The 15,800-nt window shown below is 48.2% G+C and overlaps 1 protein-coding gene across 1 annotated transcript in view; it reads left to right on the forward strand.

Moving 5' to 3' along the window:
* Muc2 (mucin 2, oligomeric mucus/gel-forming) overlaps positions 1-7,290 on the forward strand; it is a 32,967-nt gene extending 25,677 nt beyond the window's left edge. Inside the window, 14 exon segments of the mRNA XM_076913578.1 lie at positions 164-380; positions 1,523-1,701; positions 1,897-1,966; positions 2,098-2,195; positions 2,324-2,355; positions 3,671-3,848; positions 4,143-4,247; positions 4,515-4,555; positions 4,672-4,794; positions 5,067-5,165; positions 5,785-5,913; positions 6,109-6,148; positions 6,666-6,789; positions 6,914-7,290. Of these exon segments, the coding sequence (XP_076769693.1) occupies positions 164-380; positions 1,523-1,701; positions 1,897-1,966; positions 2,098-2,195; positions 2,324-2,355; positions 3,671-3,848; positions 4,143-4,247; positions 4,515-4,555; positions 4,672-4,794; positions 5,067-5,165; positions 5,785-5,913; positions 6,109-6,148; positions 6,666-6,789; positions 6,914-7,136 (1,658 nt within the window). The 3' untranslated portion in view covers positions 7,137-7,290.
* Positions 7,291-15,800: the final 8,510 nt, after the last annotated feature.

Below are 15,800 nucleotides of genomic sequence, written 5' to 3' on the forward strand. Positions count from 1 at the left end.
GTCACTGTGGCATTGTCTTGTGTTTGGTCCCTGTGAGAACCAGCAGATGTTGGTTTGGCCTTGGTGTGTTGCCCTCTGGGCCAACCAGTGGGACACACAGAACCTGTACTGGAGAGGTGCCAGGGCTTGACGTTGGCCTGATAGGTGGCTTCTCCGCACACAGGCACCTGCACCAACAATACTGCAGATGACTGTATCCTGCCCAGTGGGGAGATCATCTCTGACTGTGAAATTGCTGCTGATGAGTGGTTGGTGAATGACCCCTCCAAGCCACACTGTCCCCACAAAGGCCTCACCACCAAGCGCCCGGCCATCACAACACCAGGGATTTCATTTAATAACTGCACTGTGTCTCCTGTCTGCCAGCTCATCATGGACAGGTGACCTGTGGGAAGTGGAGAAGTGGAGGCAAGAGGATCAGGGCAAGCTTAGGCTAATGAGATCCTGTCTCAAAAACCAAACCAAACCAAACCAAACCAAACCAAACCAAACCAAACCAAACCAAACCAAAGCAAAGCAAAGCAAAGCAAAGCAAAGCAAAGCAAAGCAAAGCAAAGCAAAGCAAAGCAAAGCAAAGCAAAGCAAAGCAAAGCAAAGCAAAGCAAAGCAAAGCAAAGCAAAGCAAAGCAAAGCAAAGCAAAGCAAAGCAAAGCAAAGCAAAGCAAAGCAAAGCAAAGCAAAGCAAAGCAAAGCAAAGCAAAGCAAAGCAAAGCAAAGCAAAGCAAAGCAAAGCAAAAAGCAAAGCAAAGCAAAGCAAAGCAAAGCAAAGCAAAGCAAAGCAAAGCAAAGCAAAGCAAAGCAAAGCAAAGCAAAGCAAAGCAAAGCAAAGCAAAGCAAAGCAAAGCAAAGCAAAGCAAAGCAAAGCAAAGCAAAGCAAAGCGAGTCTCATGAGGTCTCATCTCTACTGCCTATGCTGCCTACCAAGTAGGCAAAGAGCAGCCCCTGTGTGGGCCTGGAAGAGCTGAGATTATGTCACTGTGGATGGGTGTTGGGTCCCAGAGGTCCCAGGACTTGGCTTCCATTTTCCCAGGCCCTAGCTATTCTCCGACACCCCATACCGCAGCACCCTTCTTTGCTCTCAGACATTTCTCACCTCCTGGCTAGGTGCAGGCTCACTGAGCTATAAATCAACTGACAGCATCTCAGGGAGGCAGGTTCGGGATTGAACACAGGTCAGGGACTCCTAAATCTGGTAGCCACAGGAAGATGTTCCCTGTCCCTGGAGGTGCTAGGGTGAGGTCAAGCTAGGTGAGCCTCTACCAGGATTGTTGGAAGGGAACATCCTGACACCTAGTGACCATTGAGGTGTGCGTACTACATCTCTACGTGTCTGATGAAACAGACATGTCCTTCCTTTCCTAGAGGCCAGCCCTTCCTGTCTTCTGCAGCTGGTAACCATAGTGCGTCTTTGGCAGGTGCCTCTGAGCAGGCTCCAGTAGGGCAGGGGTGTGCTGGGGGGCTGGGAGAGCATGTGGAGAGGCTTCGACGCTGACCACAATGTGACCCATCTCTCCCTGCACAGCCTATTCTCCCAATGCCACCCCCTTGTGCCTCCCAAGCACTACTACGAAGCTTGCCTGTTTGATAGCTGCTTTGTGGCTGGCTCTGGTATAGAGTGTGCCAGCGTACAGGCCTATGCCGCCCTCTGTGCCCAGGAAGGTGTCTGCATTGATTGGAGGAACCACACCCAGGGGGTCTGCTGTAAGTGCCTCTCATTCTTTCCCACTCACTGCCTTGTGCTGGGGCCTGTGGGTCAGGCAAGGGTACTGGGCAGTACCCATCCTCTGCTGCTATGGGGTGAAGTCCTGTGTGGGAAGGGCTGGGTATCTCTGTCACTGCAGGGAGGGACAGGCTTCTCTCTCTGGATATGACCTTATTCTTGTCCCTCCCAAGCAGCTGTGAAGTGTCCATCTCACAGGCAGTATCTGGCCTGTGGCCCTGCAGAAGAACCCACCTGCCAGTCCAGGTAGGCTGCCTGAAGATTCCTGCTGGTTCCTAGTCCTGCTCATGCATCCCAGCCAGCTTTAGCTCCCTCCCCAGAGCTGTGTCCCAGAGTCTGCCACTCCTTCCTTCTGAGCACGTGTCTTGCCATTCTAGCTCCTCTGGGAATTCCACGCTCTTGGTAGAAGGCTGCTTCTGTCCTGAAGGCACCACAAAGTTTGCCCCTGGATATGACGTCTGTGTGAAGACATGTGGTATGCCCCTACTTCCATCACCCCCTCCTGTTTCCTCTGTGTACACAGAGGCAAGGCCAGGAGGCTGATCCTAGTTCCCTATAATATCATGACAGTGTTAACAGAGTTTGTTTCCTCTCTCTTTCTAGGATGTGTGGGACCAGACAATGTGCCCAGAGAGGTAGGTTCCCCCTTGAGCTAGGATAAATTCTCCCCAAAATCCCAAGCTTTGGGGAATGAGTGGGGTGAAGTGATATGAGAGCCTGGGAGGCCCAAGGACTGATCATGAGCCATGTAAGTCCTACTAGTTGAGATCCATCCACTCATCTTCCTGCCCACTGGTGCATCTCTCCATCAATCCATTGTTCATCTATCTATCAATACAATTAACAATGTATTGTCATCTATCTATCCATCTGATCACCCATCAATCTATTCAATACTCATACATCATCTATCCATCCATCCACCCAAACTCTCCATCTGTACATCTATCTATTACCTATCCAGGTAATCACCTACCCACCATTCAATTATCTCTCATCTCTCCATCTACCCACTACCCACCCAACACCCATCTATCAATCCACTATCCACCCACTCACGTCTACCCATATATCCACCCGAGCCATACATCTGCTCATACTCCAACTACGTATGTATTATATATCCATCCAATTACCCATCCATGCATCCATCCTTCATCCATCCATCCATCATCCACTCATTCATTCATTCATCATTCACCCACCTATTCTACACCCATTGATCCACCCACCCATCTGAACCATTCATCCTCTATCTACCCATCTGCTATCCATCCATCTAACTACTCAATCTATCATCCACGTATCTTATACATCCTTTGCTCATCCATCCACTTACCCACTCTCCATTTACCCATCATCCACCCATCCATCCATCATCTATCCATTATCTACCCATCCAAAAGCCTACCCATCATCTATCCATCTCCTTCCCCAACTATCCACTCATCTATCATCTATCCATCCACCTACCCATCCAGTTACTCATCTACTATTATCCATGCAACCAACCACCAACCCAGCACCCATCCAACCTTCTATCCACCCATCCATGAGACCATCCATTCATGTATCCACCCATCTACCCACCAGTCATATAATCCTCTGACTAAATATAAGATGGCACATTGGCTACTTCAATGTTGTTTCCTGTATGTGCTCACAGCTATTGGTGGACTCTAGCTCAATTAAAAAAACACCTTCAATAGACAATCGGCTGCATACCACACAGATGCTGATGGGTGCTGGTGAGCAGGTCACATCCATGTGATGTCAGTGCCTTTGAATGAACAGTTGCTGGTCTGTCCCTGAACCTGCCCTGTGAGTTCAGAGGTGGTGAGAGATACAGCTTTCTCACTTGACACCTCATCTGACTACGTGGTCCAGTTGTTTTCTCCTTGCCTGGCCATAGGGATAGCTTGGTGCTAATCTATTCTTTCCTCTTTGCAGTTTGGAGAGCACTTTGAGTTTGACTGCAAGGACTGTGTTTGCCTGGAGGGTGGAAGTGGCATTGTCTGCCAACCAAAGAAATGTACTGGGGACAACCTGACCACATGTGAGGAGGATGGCACCTACCTTGTTGTGGAGGCCAACCCAGATGACAAGTGCTGCAACATCACTTCATGTAGTAAGGCCACCCCCGGGGCATGGGAGCCATTCTCAGACCACTAGGGCTGATGCTCTAAGTGTAACCAAACATGCCCACTGTAGCTGAGGCTTTCTGCCACTCCCTCATTGGTGGGCTCAGGTTCTTCTCACTTGAGAGGGTGATGGTAGTGGCTGTTGAATCAGGCCAGGAGCCTCTGCTGCAGGGCCTGGGCCTGGTAGGCTCCACAGAGGCCTGAACCCATGCTATACAGTGGTGGGTGGTGTTCTGATTGTGGGATCCATCCTGGTCACTACACTCCTGCTCTGCCTTCAGAGTGTGACACCAAACTATGTAAAGCTGAACCCCCCTCGTGTTTGTTGGGATTCGAAGCGAAGAGCGAGCATGTGCCTGGGAAATGTTGTCCAGTTTATTCCTGTGGTAAGTAAGGCCAGCAGGGTAAGGGCAGGGCAGGGCAGGGCAGGGCAGGGCAGGGCAGGGCAGGGCAGGGCAGGGCAGGGCAGGGCAGGGCAGGGCAGGGCAGGGCAGGGCAGGGCAGGGCAGGATGTGAACAAGGGGCGGGAGGGAACATGCTCTCTCCTTGGGCTTCTTTGTCATGGCTATGGCGGTGTACCCATCTGCTCAGATGTGTATGCCAGGCTGAGCTCTGGATAGCTTCTGATGGCTTTCCTCACTCTTTCTTCTAAGTGCCCAAGGGTGTGTGTGTGCACCAGAACGCTGAATACCAGGTGAGTTCTGATTTGGGAGGGGACAGGGAGGAGGGGTGGCCTTGCCCTTGTCTGAAGGTAGAGTGATGTATGTGTGATGGTGTGTGTGATTCCCTTACTTCTGCCTGTTCCCAAAGCCGGGATCTCCAGTGTATTCCAACAAGTGCCAGGACTGTATATGTACCAACATCATGGACAACAGCACCCAGCTCAATGTCATCTCCTGTACCCATGTGCCCTGCAACATCTCCTGCAGCTCCGTAAGTGTGGCTCCTCCCTTCTCGCTCACTGCCTGACTCAGTTTACCCTCTTTCCATCTTCTAAGAGACCCATGGTTTCACACTCATTTACATGATTTGCCTTCATGTTTTTTAAAAAACTTTCTTGCCAAACTGGGCCTGTATCTACCTCCCATCATGGGACTTGTTCATGCACTGCCTTTCCCCGGGTGAAGCATTCTATCCATTCCATGGTCTGGTTGGGTTCAGGGACAAGTCTTTGATCTTAGCCTCATCTTCTCCTGTGTTCACAGGGCTTTGAGCTTGTGGAGGTCCCTGGGGAATGTTGTAAGAAGTGCAAGCAGACCCATTGCATCATCGAGAAGACCAAGGATCAGTACCTCGTTCTGAAGGTGTGTACACTCCTGGCTCCACCCACAAGCTAGTCAGCCACTGAGGGCAAGGCTAGGATGACTTTGAGCTTGAGTCATCCTAGATCCCACATTAGGTTAGTATGCATGGCCATATTTGGGTGGCTATAAACAACATGTATGGCTGCTCCACTCCTGGAGCTCTGAAGCGCAAGGTCAAGGCTGGCAGAAGTTGTGGGGGGTTCCTTCATGCCTCCTCTTCTTTGGGCTCCAGGCAACACTGATTTGTGTTTGCATCATCTCTGATGTAGCCGTCTCCTTCTAGCTGAGCCTATGCCTTCTCTTCTGTCTCTTATAAGGATGCTCAGTCCTGGAGTTGGGACTTCCTTGATGTAGGGTGATCTCATCTCCAGATTACTTTCTTGAGCTTTTCAAAGATCATTTTCCTGTTCAGAATCACTTCCTAGTTCACAGGTTGGACCTAGGTTAGAGATTTTTGTGTTATGTAACCACAGGCAGGTAAGCTGCTATCTCCAAGACTCTAATGGGAGTGAGTTGCCCAGTGATTCTGGACCTCCTTTCTGTGAAGCTGTACCTCCCAGGTCTTCCTGGGCTGGTCTCTGGTATACACTTGTTCATCCTCATTTTGTTGTGTCCACAGCCTGGGGAGATACAGAAAAACCCCAACGACAAGTGCACCTTCTTCAGCTGTGTGCAAATCAACAACCAGCTCATCTCCTCGGTCTCCAACATCACCTGCCCTGACTTTAACCCAAGTGACTGTGTTCCGGTGAGTGGGACCCCTCTGGCCCTGTCCATGTATACTCTGCCAGGAGCAGGGAACCCTGATGCACCAGCTACCTGGTTTCCAGGAAGCTTGTTCCATACCCTCCTATAGGACAGTCCTTATGTACCCCATGACAAGAAGGGGCACTCACCTGCTGGGGGTGCTCTGGGTTCCTTTCTCACTCCCCTTTCTCTTCAGGGCTCCATCACATACATGCCTAATGGCTGCTGTCAGACATGTGAGTACAGCTGGAAGCCTTGGGTGATGGGTGGGCTTTACTCAGGACCTTGAGCAGAAAGACACAGGACAGGGTCCTTCAGGACTCCTGCCCCTGCTGTGTCTCCTACACTCATGCAGATGTAGAGGAATCTGAGTCTCCTTCCAGGGAGATACTGGGTGGAGACCAGCTGCATTCTGGGACTCAGTTTCTAAAAGGAAAGTGGGACTTAGTTAAGGACCGGAGACATGCTTAGAGAAAGGAGGAAAAACAGCACCAGAGAGGGAGATGGAGGGGGATGAGAAGAAGGGACAGATTGATCGATCGATCCATCGATAGATACATAGATTATATATATATGTATATATATACACATGGATACAATAGATTTTATATATCTATATTTATATATATAGATACATGGATACTATACACACACACACACACACACACACACACACACACACACACACACACTGACTGACAGACAGACAGACAGAATCTTAGACCATCCCTTGACCTGCATCTCCTTCCACAGGCATCCCTAACCAGACCGGAAACCCTTGCTCTGCCATCACAGTCATGAAGGAGATTTCCCACAATGGCTGCACCAAGAACATCTCCATGAATTACTGTTCTGGGTCCTGTGGGACTTTTGCCATGTGAGTCCCAGGCTACAAGTGTGAGATGGAGGAGTGGAGGAGCTCAAGGATGGGCCTCAAGAAGGGAGGACTCTGATGCTGTTCTCAGGGAAGCTGGCACTCATTCTGCCCTTCTTGTCCCCAGGTACTCTGCCCAGGCCCAGGATCTGGATCACAGATGTTCTTGTTGCAAGGAGGAGAGGACCAGTGTACGACAGGTTACCCTGGAATGCCCAGATGGCACGGAGCTGAGCCATACCTACACACACATTGAGAGCTGTCAGTGCCAGGACACTCTCTGTGAGCTCCCACAAGCCAAACAAGTCCGCGCCAGGCGTTCTAGTCCCCGGCTTCTAGGAAGGAAGTGAACGGGTTGTACCGTGCACATGTCTTCCCATCCTGAACCATCCTTCTGACTCTCTGAGCTTCTCCACTTCCAGCTTGGCTTCTTCTCTGCACATATTTATTTTCGGAGTTTCTGTTCCATCCTTTGCTTTCTGACAATAAACTCAGGCATAGCCACTTCGGTGTTGTGATTTAAGATGTTTCTTCAAGAATCCGAGCTGGCCACTATGTGGATAGCTTCTGGGAATTGGGTGGGGCCAGATAGTTTGTAAAGGGTCCTCAGGGACCCCTAGGGTCCAGTTACTGTTTTTTTGTACACCAGCCACAATGTGACTCTGCCATCTGTGTAATACTTTCCCTTGGGCTCCTGGCTCTGTCCAGAGCACTGGCTGAGTGAAGACCCCTCCCCACCACGAGTGACAAAGCCCTCAAACTCCTTACCAGGGTTTTCTGCTGTGGATTGAGAACTCTGTCCACACGCTATGGGGACAGTGTGTGTGTGTGTGCAGGTGTGAATACATAGGTATGCATGCACACCTGTGTATTTCCATGTGTCTGTGCCCATGGGGTGTGAGCATGTCACTGAGGAGGTCTCAGGCACAGACTGGGGGAAGGGCATTGACCTCTGCTACAAACTGAAAGAAAAGAAGCCACAACCGTGGATTATATTGTTTACTTCTGTACCACAGGGACACAGATCCCTTGAAACAAGTAAAGCAAGGGGGACTTATTTGACTCAGGGTTCTGAGGGATCAGCCCATGATTGCTTGACCCCAAGCATTTGTACAGAACACCAAAGCAGCAGGGACATGTGGCAGAGACAAGCTGCTCACAGCTTAGCTGGCCAGGAATCTGAGTGTGGCTGCAAAAGGCCAGGGAAAATAAATATCCTTCAACGACGACTCAGCTCTTCATAATCTTTAGTAAGGTCTCGCCACCACCACCCCTGCAAGTTTCTTGAACCTCCTCAAATAACACCCTTTCAATATGTGAACCTCTTTTCGGGGGGATACTCCATACACAAACCATTACACGGTTCCTCAAAGACTGCTGGGCAGAGCTGTCAAACCACATGAACTTACCAGCATGAGCTTATGTGGTCTTTTGAAAAAATGTCAACTCTTTTAGCTTGTTCTTGTATTGGTTCAGACACCAAGGGGGGTGTTGTGTATGAAGCCCCCTCTTCGACTCTGAGATCCAATAATCACGAATAGGGTTTATTTACAGAAAACTTTCTAACATGTATAGTCATGCAGCAATGACAAAACTCCCAAGTGTCAGAGGCGTACAAAAGCACGAGGGCCATCTTCCTCGTGCTCTCTGCTTGCTGCAGCCTGGCTGGCATCATGATGCGTGCCTCAGCAGCCCAGAACCTGGGATAACAGGGGAGCTCTCATCTCCGAGGTCTTTTCCATTGTGGCTAAAGCCAGCTCAGGGTTTTCCCAGAATCTATACTTCAAGTGGTCCAGCTCAGCATAGGCTTTGGATGCTGGGATCGTAATACTACCATTGAGCAGCTGGGGGAGCCAGAGACACTTGGTGGCTGTCCAGTGATTCCAGTGCTGGCTCTCGGATGAATGCAAGGAGAAAAACCCAAATGGTCCCCTTTTGGGAAAAGAAAGTGTGTGTGTGTGTGTGTGTGTGTGTGTGTGTGTGTGTGTGTGTGTGCGCGCGCGCCCGCGCACGCGCGCGTGTGTACAGAGTCCAGAATAGAGTTTTGAATTTCCTGAGGCTGGAGTGACAGTACATACATATGAATCTGTGTTTGTGTTGTGTGCACATGTGTGCACAAATGTGGGTGCATGTGGAGGGCAGCGGTGAGTGAACCTTGTGTGCCATTCTTTAGGTGCTGATCACCTCATTTTTGAGTCAGAGTCCCTTCATTGAACTTGAGGTGTACTGATTAGGCTAAGTTAGCTGGCCAGAGAGTCCTATGGCTCTCCAGTCTGTCTCCTCAGCTTTTTGCACATGTATTCAGGGGATCAAATACCACTCCTCATGCTTGAGCTACAAACACTTTACTGACTGAGCCATCTCTCCAGTGTTGGTGGTGTCTACTAGTTTCTACAAATGTAAGACAATACTATACTAGTTAAATATTTGCAAATGCAACAAACATTAAACATTTGAAGTCCAGTAAGATGGTTCAGGGGGTAAAGACAATTGCCATCAAGTTTGGCAACCTGTGTTCAGTCCATGGGGCTCACATAGTGGAAGGAGAGAACTGGCTTCCAGGAGTTGCTCTGTGACCTTGGCACATGTGTCATGGCACACATGCACCCTGTACACACATAAGCAAACAGACAAATGTGAGAAAAACTGGTGAAGTACTATGTTCAGGGTCATGGCTGTGTCTGTGTGTGGATTGAGAGGGATAGCTCTGACTGTAATGCCTTGTTCCATCATGGAAGAACATTTGAAAGCAAAACTGGCCTGTACATGCTACTCTGAGGGGTGGTGAGGTTTAAAGTCACTCAGTATAAAAACAGCTGGGGACACAGGTAGTAGTGGTGTATACCTTTAATCTCAGCACTCAGAGGCAGAGGCCAGCCTGGTCTACAGAAAGAATTCTAGGATAGCCAGGCTACACCAAAAAACCCTGTCTTGAAAAACCAAACCAAGAAAACCTTCTGGAGAGCCAGTGAGTGTGTACTGGGCCACAAGCAGGGGATCCTGAGGCCACATGGTCTTGAGTCTATTGCCTTTCTTCTCTGCTTCACAAGGTCTTGTCACTCTGATCTTTCTGTCCCAGTGACCAACTCCAACATGACCTGAGCTGTGCAGACTAATCTAACATCAATGGCCAGAAACCAGGGCTGAGTAGGAGCTGTGCAGAGGAAATGGGCTCTGCCGACTTCACAGTGTTGGCAGACCCAGCATTTGCAGGAGGAATGATGTCCAGCCAGACCTAGTCTGTGCAGGCTTCTGTCAGCCACAGTGGAAGTCTACCCTCTTTCAGAGACCATGAGAGGACCCAGGTTTTCCCTGTGACTTCAGACCCTTTCTCTACTTTAATTTCTGTCCGCTTTGGGCTGAACTCTATGTGCTGTGGGAAGGCATGGTTAGCTTTAACTTCAACACCCTGAGGGACTGTTAGGAAGAGGCTTCTTTTCTTTGACATTTATTTATTTTTTAATTTTACATGTATGAGTGTTTTGCTTGTGTGTATGTATGTGCACCTTTTGCATGCCCAGTGCTCTCCAAAATCAGATGAGGACATCAGGATCCCCTGGAACTGGGGTCACAGATGGTTGTGAGTCACCATGTGTGTTATGGGAACAGAACCCCTGATCCTCTGCAAGAATAAGTGCTCTTAACCATTGAACCATTTATCCATCCCTTGAAGATATGATCTTTAAAGAGATGATTAAACCACAATGAAGTCATTTTAATGGGCCTAATCTAATTGGTTATGGATTAAGAGGAGTTCAGGACACAGACACATAGTATGACCATAGAAGGTCAGGGAACTCAGTGGCTGGAATGTGACCCTCAAGAAGCCATGGAGATGTCTAGCCAATGACATAAACATTCCTATAGGGGAACTGCACCCTGGAGGAGCCAGAAGAGACAACAGGAGTAGTCATTGGGGAGGGGAATGAATCAAGATCTTTTGCCAAGGACACAGTACTCAAAACCTGACAGCAACAATGTCCAGGGTGTTGTCACACACACAAGACTGGATGGATGGATCCCATGAGACCTTGGCATTGAATTAGAAGATGGCAGGGATTACTTGACCAACCTGCTCAGGGAACCCTATTCTTACTCCAGAGGTCTGATGAAACTCTGGATGTGTGGCAGAAGGCTGTGAAGTTATTCCATTGTCTATAGCTTCAAATTGGTCCAGCTGGCTCAGGATGCCGTCTGCTCATCTTGCAGATGGGGTAGTAACCAGGACCAGACCCACATCATGAATCCGGAGGTCACTTGAGTATTCCAGGCCCAAAGGCAAGTTCAATCCTGGCATGATCCTGACATACAGACACTTTCCACATAGCCTTTTCTCTCCACAGCTTATCTAACAAGACCCCAACAAGAAGGCTCCCAATGCTCATTATTGAAAGGTGTCCTTTTGGTGGCACTCCTGGCGGTATCCTCTCATCTCAGAGGCCATCGCCAGGACATAAAATGCTTCTTATCAGGACTTGGTGGTTTCCTGGGTCAGTGAGTCACCTGTTGTCTTCACACTTCCTGTGCAGATGAGGGTGGTTCTTACCAGCCTAGGGACAAAGGTAGTGGCTTGGCTGACATTCTGCACCTGTGATCTTTGCTCTCCAACTTTAGGGGTCTCCAGAGAGGCACATGATTCCAAAGTCATCTGACTCCTTGATCCAGGGCCTGTGGTTTGATCCCCTGCTAAGACAGTTGTAACCAGGGCCTTTTCCATTGCTGTTGACTCAAGTTGGTCTAGCTTCAGACTCTGGGTAGAGGATAGAGATGATGTTGGTCTGTTTTGGTCAGCACAGTGTCTCTGACAACTCCTTCCCAAGAGCAGGGCCATGGTCCTCACATGGACACTGAGAAATGTAGCCACAGGATGAGTGTTTGGCCAGTCCTACTGGAGGGGACCAGAGACAAGTTTAGACCAGGTTGTCAGAGGGAAGATAGAGCCTTCCTTTTGGTCTATCTGGTTGGCCATGGTGACCTGCCTGCCGTGCACTGGACACTGCTGGACACATTGACACTTTGCTTATGTGTAGGGGTCTTCCATGTCCTAGAAAGTCCTAGGGAAATCTGATTTTTGCCTAGTCAGTGGGCCTCTGCTGCTCAGACTCCCCACTCATTCAGGACAGAAGGCCCTAGTGAAAGTTGGACTTAAAAGTCTGCTTGCAAGGCTTGCAAGGACTATACTATGGCTTTCCTTCATGTTGTGCCTTTGAGTTCCTTCCATGTAGGCCAGATCACAGGTGGCAGGAAGAGGACAAGCTGTATGGGACAGAAGCATTCCCAGAGGCTCCTGCCCATGAGACCAGAGACCAAGTAGAATTCACAGACCTAAAACAACAGAATTCAGCTAAACTACAGGACCTCAGAGCTCTGGCCACATGCAGTGTGTGTGTGTGTGTGTGTGTGTGTGTGTGTGTGTGTGTGTGTGTGTATGTGCATGTGTATAGGATAGTGGGCCATGCTCCAGGCCACAGAAGTTTATCTAAGAACAGAGAAGGCTTCCTGTCCCCACTCCTGTGGCAGAGCCCCTGTGACAACAAGTGATAAGCCAGGTCAGAGTCCACAGGAAGGACCAGGGTGCCTGGTTCATTCTTGGAGCCCACAAGGCCCTCTCCTTGGGGCCAGTCACACCCTTCTGACTTGAGAGAGTTGAGGCTGTCACTCCCAAGTGCCAAGCCAGGGAAATGTTAACCAACAGAGGACCATATGGCTAGGCTACCCATAACTCCAGAGCCCTTGAACACAGAGCTGGTGGGGAGTCCCAAGAGCTAGACATGGGTCCCAGGAGCAGCAGCCAAGGAAGTCTGGGAGCAGTACATTGTTTCCTTTCTTTGAAATAAGTGTCCCAAGCCCCTTGACCCACTCTTATTGCCTCTGAGAAGTTGATGCATCATGACTTCAGATTTCAGCTCCCCTAGGTCTTCCTTTTTGGAGGGAATAGCAGCAGATTGTGGTGGCATCTTCTCCACTTTGCCGGCAACATGACTGTAAGGTGTCGGGGCATGCTCCCGTACTGAGCCCTTCATCTCATGGATCTTCAACCCTCTGCCGAACCTTCCTCTGTCTCAGAGACAAGGGGTCATTTTTGTGTCTTGTGGTGAACACAGGCTGATGTGTACTGAGTGTGAAGTGTCCCCCACAGGTTCATGTGTTTTGACAATTGGCCCTTAGTTTGTGGCACTATTTTAGGAAATTATGGAACTTTTGGGGCCAGAAATGAGTCACTAGGGATGGGTGTTAGAGGTGAATCCTCTTCTGGTTCCTGAGGCCTCTGCTTCTCCAAGATGTGAACAACTTGAGTTGCAACTTCTGCTACCACACATGGAGCTATCCCATTTACCATAGCTTCTCTGCCATGATGCACTGTATCCTTGAAACTATGATTAAAAAAAAAAAAAACCCTCCTCCTTTAAGTTGCTCCTGTCACATATTTTGTCACAGTAATGAGAAAAACAACTCATCTGACTTTAGAATGCTATTATCAATTTCTTTTCTTTCAGACATTGCCTCTTGTTTCCCTAGGCCATAGAGACCCTGAGTTGACCATGTTGATAGCTCTCTCTGGCTGTTGGCTTTAACTGTCAACTAAATACAGCATAGGATGACCTGGGAATAGAGTTTTAATGAGGAATTGTCTAAATTCAGTTGGCCTGTTGGCATGGCTTTTGGGAGTTGTCTTAACTAAGTTAGTTGATGTGGGAAGATTCAGCCCACTATGGGCAGCACCATTCCCTAGATTATGAAATGTATGAGTGGGGAAATGAAGCTGAGCACAAGCAAACAAGTGAGCACACATGAATTTATTACTCTTGACTGTGTATGTGATATGACCAGATATTTGAAGTTCCTGCTTTGATTTTCTCAATTGTGAACTGTAACTTGAAATTATAAGCTGAAATGAACCATTTTATCCTCTAAGGTGCTTTTTCTTTTTTTTTTTTTCTTTTAAAAAATTTTCCCAATCTGCTTTTATACCATTTTAATTACATGCAAGTATTAAGGTCAGTTCTAGGTTGAGGAACTAGCAATATAATAGATGCAAATAGTCAAGGAAGGTGCTTTTTTGTCAGGGTATTTATCACAGCAACAGAAATGAAGTGAGAACGGTTTCTCTGAGTTGAATTGAGCCTTGTAATTCACAGGCATCTGAGGTGCATGGCCCAGTGGGTGTCCACACAGGTACACATACATAACCAGCTCCAGGCGAGACCTAGAACATTCCTAGAACTCAGACTCCTGCTGAAGTCACCATGGCTCTTTGCTCTTTTGTGTATTTCCTGTTTTCAGAATCTAAAGTTCAGGCCCTGTTGGTATCAGCTTTGTGCACATGGTAACAGTTTTCTTCTTTCCTTCCTTCCTTCCTTCCTTCCTTCCTTCCTTCCTTCCTTCCTTCCTTCCTTCCTCCTTTCCTTTCTTTTCTTCCTGTTGTTATTCTTGCTGGCAGTATCACATTGTAGCCCATACTATGGTTATTTATTCTTTTTACTGCTGATATTTTTGGTATTCCCACTGTGATGTTCAAACCGTTTCCTTTCCCCACATCCATAGGTTGGGGTGGGAACCACCAGGACCTCAGAATGTGACTTTATTTGGTGCTAGATCTTTATAGAGGTCAGCATATTAAAATAAGGCCAGGAGAGTGAGCCCTAATCCAGTCTGCCTGTGTGCTATCTAGATTTGTCAGCTTGACACAAGCTAGACTCATCTGAGAAGAGGAAATGTAACTGAGAAAATGCCCCCATAAGATCAAATGTAGTCAAGCCTGTAGGGGCATTGTCTTAATTAGTGATTGATATGGGAAGGCCTAGCCCATTATGGGTGGTGTTAGTCCTGGATAGGTGGTCCTGGGGTGCATAAGCAAGCAGGCTGAGCAAAGCCATGTGTACGCAGCTCAGTAAGCACTCTTCCGTGGCTTCTGCATCAGCGTCTACATCTGCTTCCAGGTTCCTGCCTTGAGTTTCTGCCCTCACTTCCCTGGATGATAGACTAAAAGCTGTAAGTTGAAGAAAAAACCCCCTTTCTCCTTAAGTTGTTTTTGTTGTGGTATTTTATCACAGCAGGAGGAACCCTAGGACAGATTGGCATCTTCATAGAAAAAAAAACATGACACAGTCATATTCAGGGAGAGTGTCACGGAAACAGGAAGGCAGAGGACAGTTATGGTTTCATGACAAGAATAGCTAGCAGCCACAAGAGCTTGGGCAGACTGATGTATTTCCTCACAGCCTGGGAAGGACCAGCTCACCCCATCGGGAGCTCAGACTCCTGCCTGCCACCTGAGAGCACCTATTTTCCATACTTTGGCAGACACTTCTTGGTTGTCATGGACATGGTGGCTATAACACCTCTATGTATGGTTTGAGTAGATCAGACTGCTTCTTCAAGGAAATTTGGAGTGAGGGGTTGGGTCCTATGTAGACCAAATGCTTTTATAAATAGCCGAGTTCACATATTTTTACACATATAATGCAGTCAGAGGTGCTGATAGAAGCCTCCCCTCCCGGCTCCTGGAGTCTCAGTATGGTGTCATACACTATTTGCCTTTCTGAATTCCCTCATTGGGACCCCTTTGCCCTTCCTTAATTGTGGGAGAACTATTTCCATCATGACTCCAATGTATTCTGCTCCATTAAGACTGAACAATTTAAAACGGCAGTAAAACGTGGGACGGAGGCTCCCATCTCAGCCATGTTATGTGAGGCCAGCTCATCCTCCTAGGGACAATGCTCATCTTATAAATCTCCAGGAGAGAATGAGCTCTTCTCCCATTGTTTCCTCCTGATGACCTTGCTCTACCTTCTGGCCTCTGCCAACGATGTTGGTGTGAGTGTTGGGGATCACATGCTTGGTCTCTGTCTCCGTGTCTCCTTTGACTTTGCCTGCTTTTGTCTGTCTGCTTCTGTGTCTGGACACCCCTCTTTATTTATTTATTTATTTATTTATTTATTTATTTATTTTGTCTTTGGGTCTTTCTGTTTCCTTTTGTCTTTCTGTCTCTGGATCCTCACAACTATTTC

This window comes from Arvicanthis niloticus, chromosome 1 (assembly GCF_011762505.2).
Source record: "Arvicanthis niloticus isolate mArvNil1 chromosome 1, mArvNil1.pat.X, whole genome shotgun sequence".
In the NCBI taxonomy this organism is placed as follows: Eukaryota; Metazoa; Chordata; class Mammalia; order Rodentia; family Muridae; genus Arvicanthis; species Arvicanthis niloticus.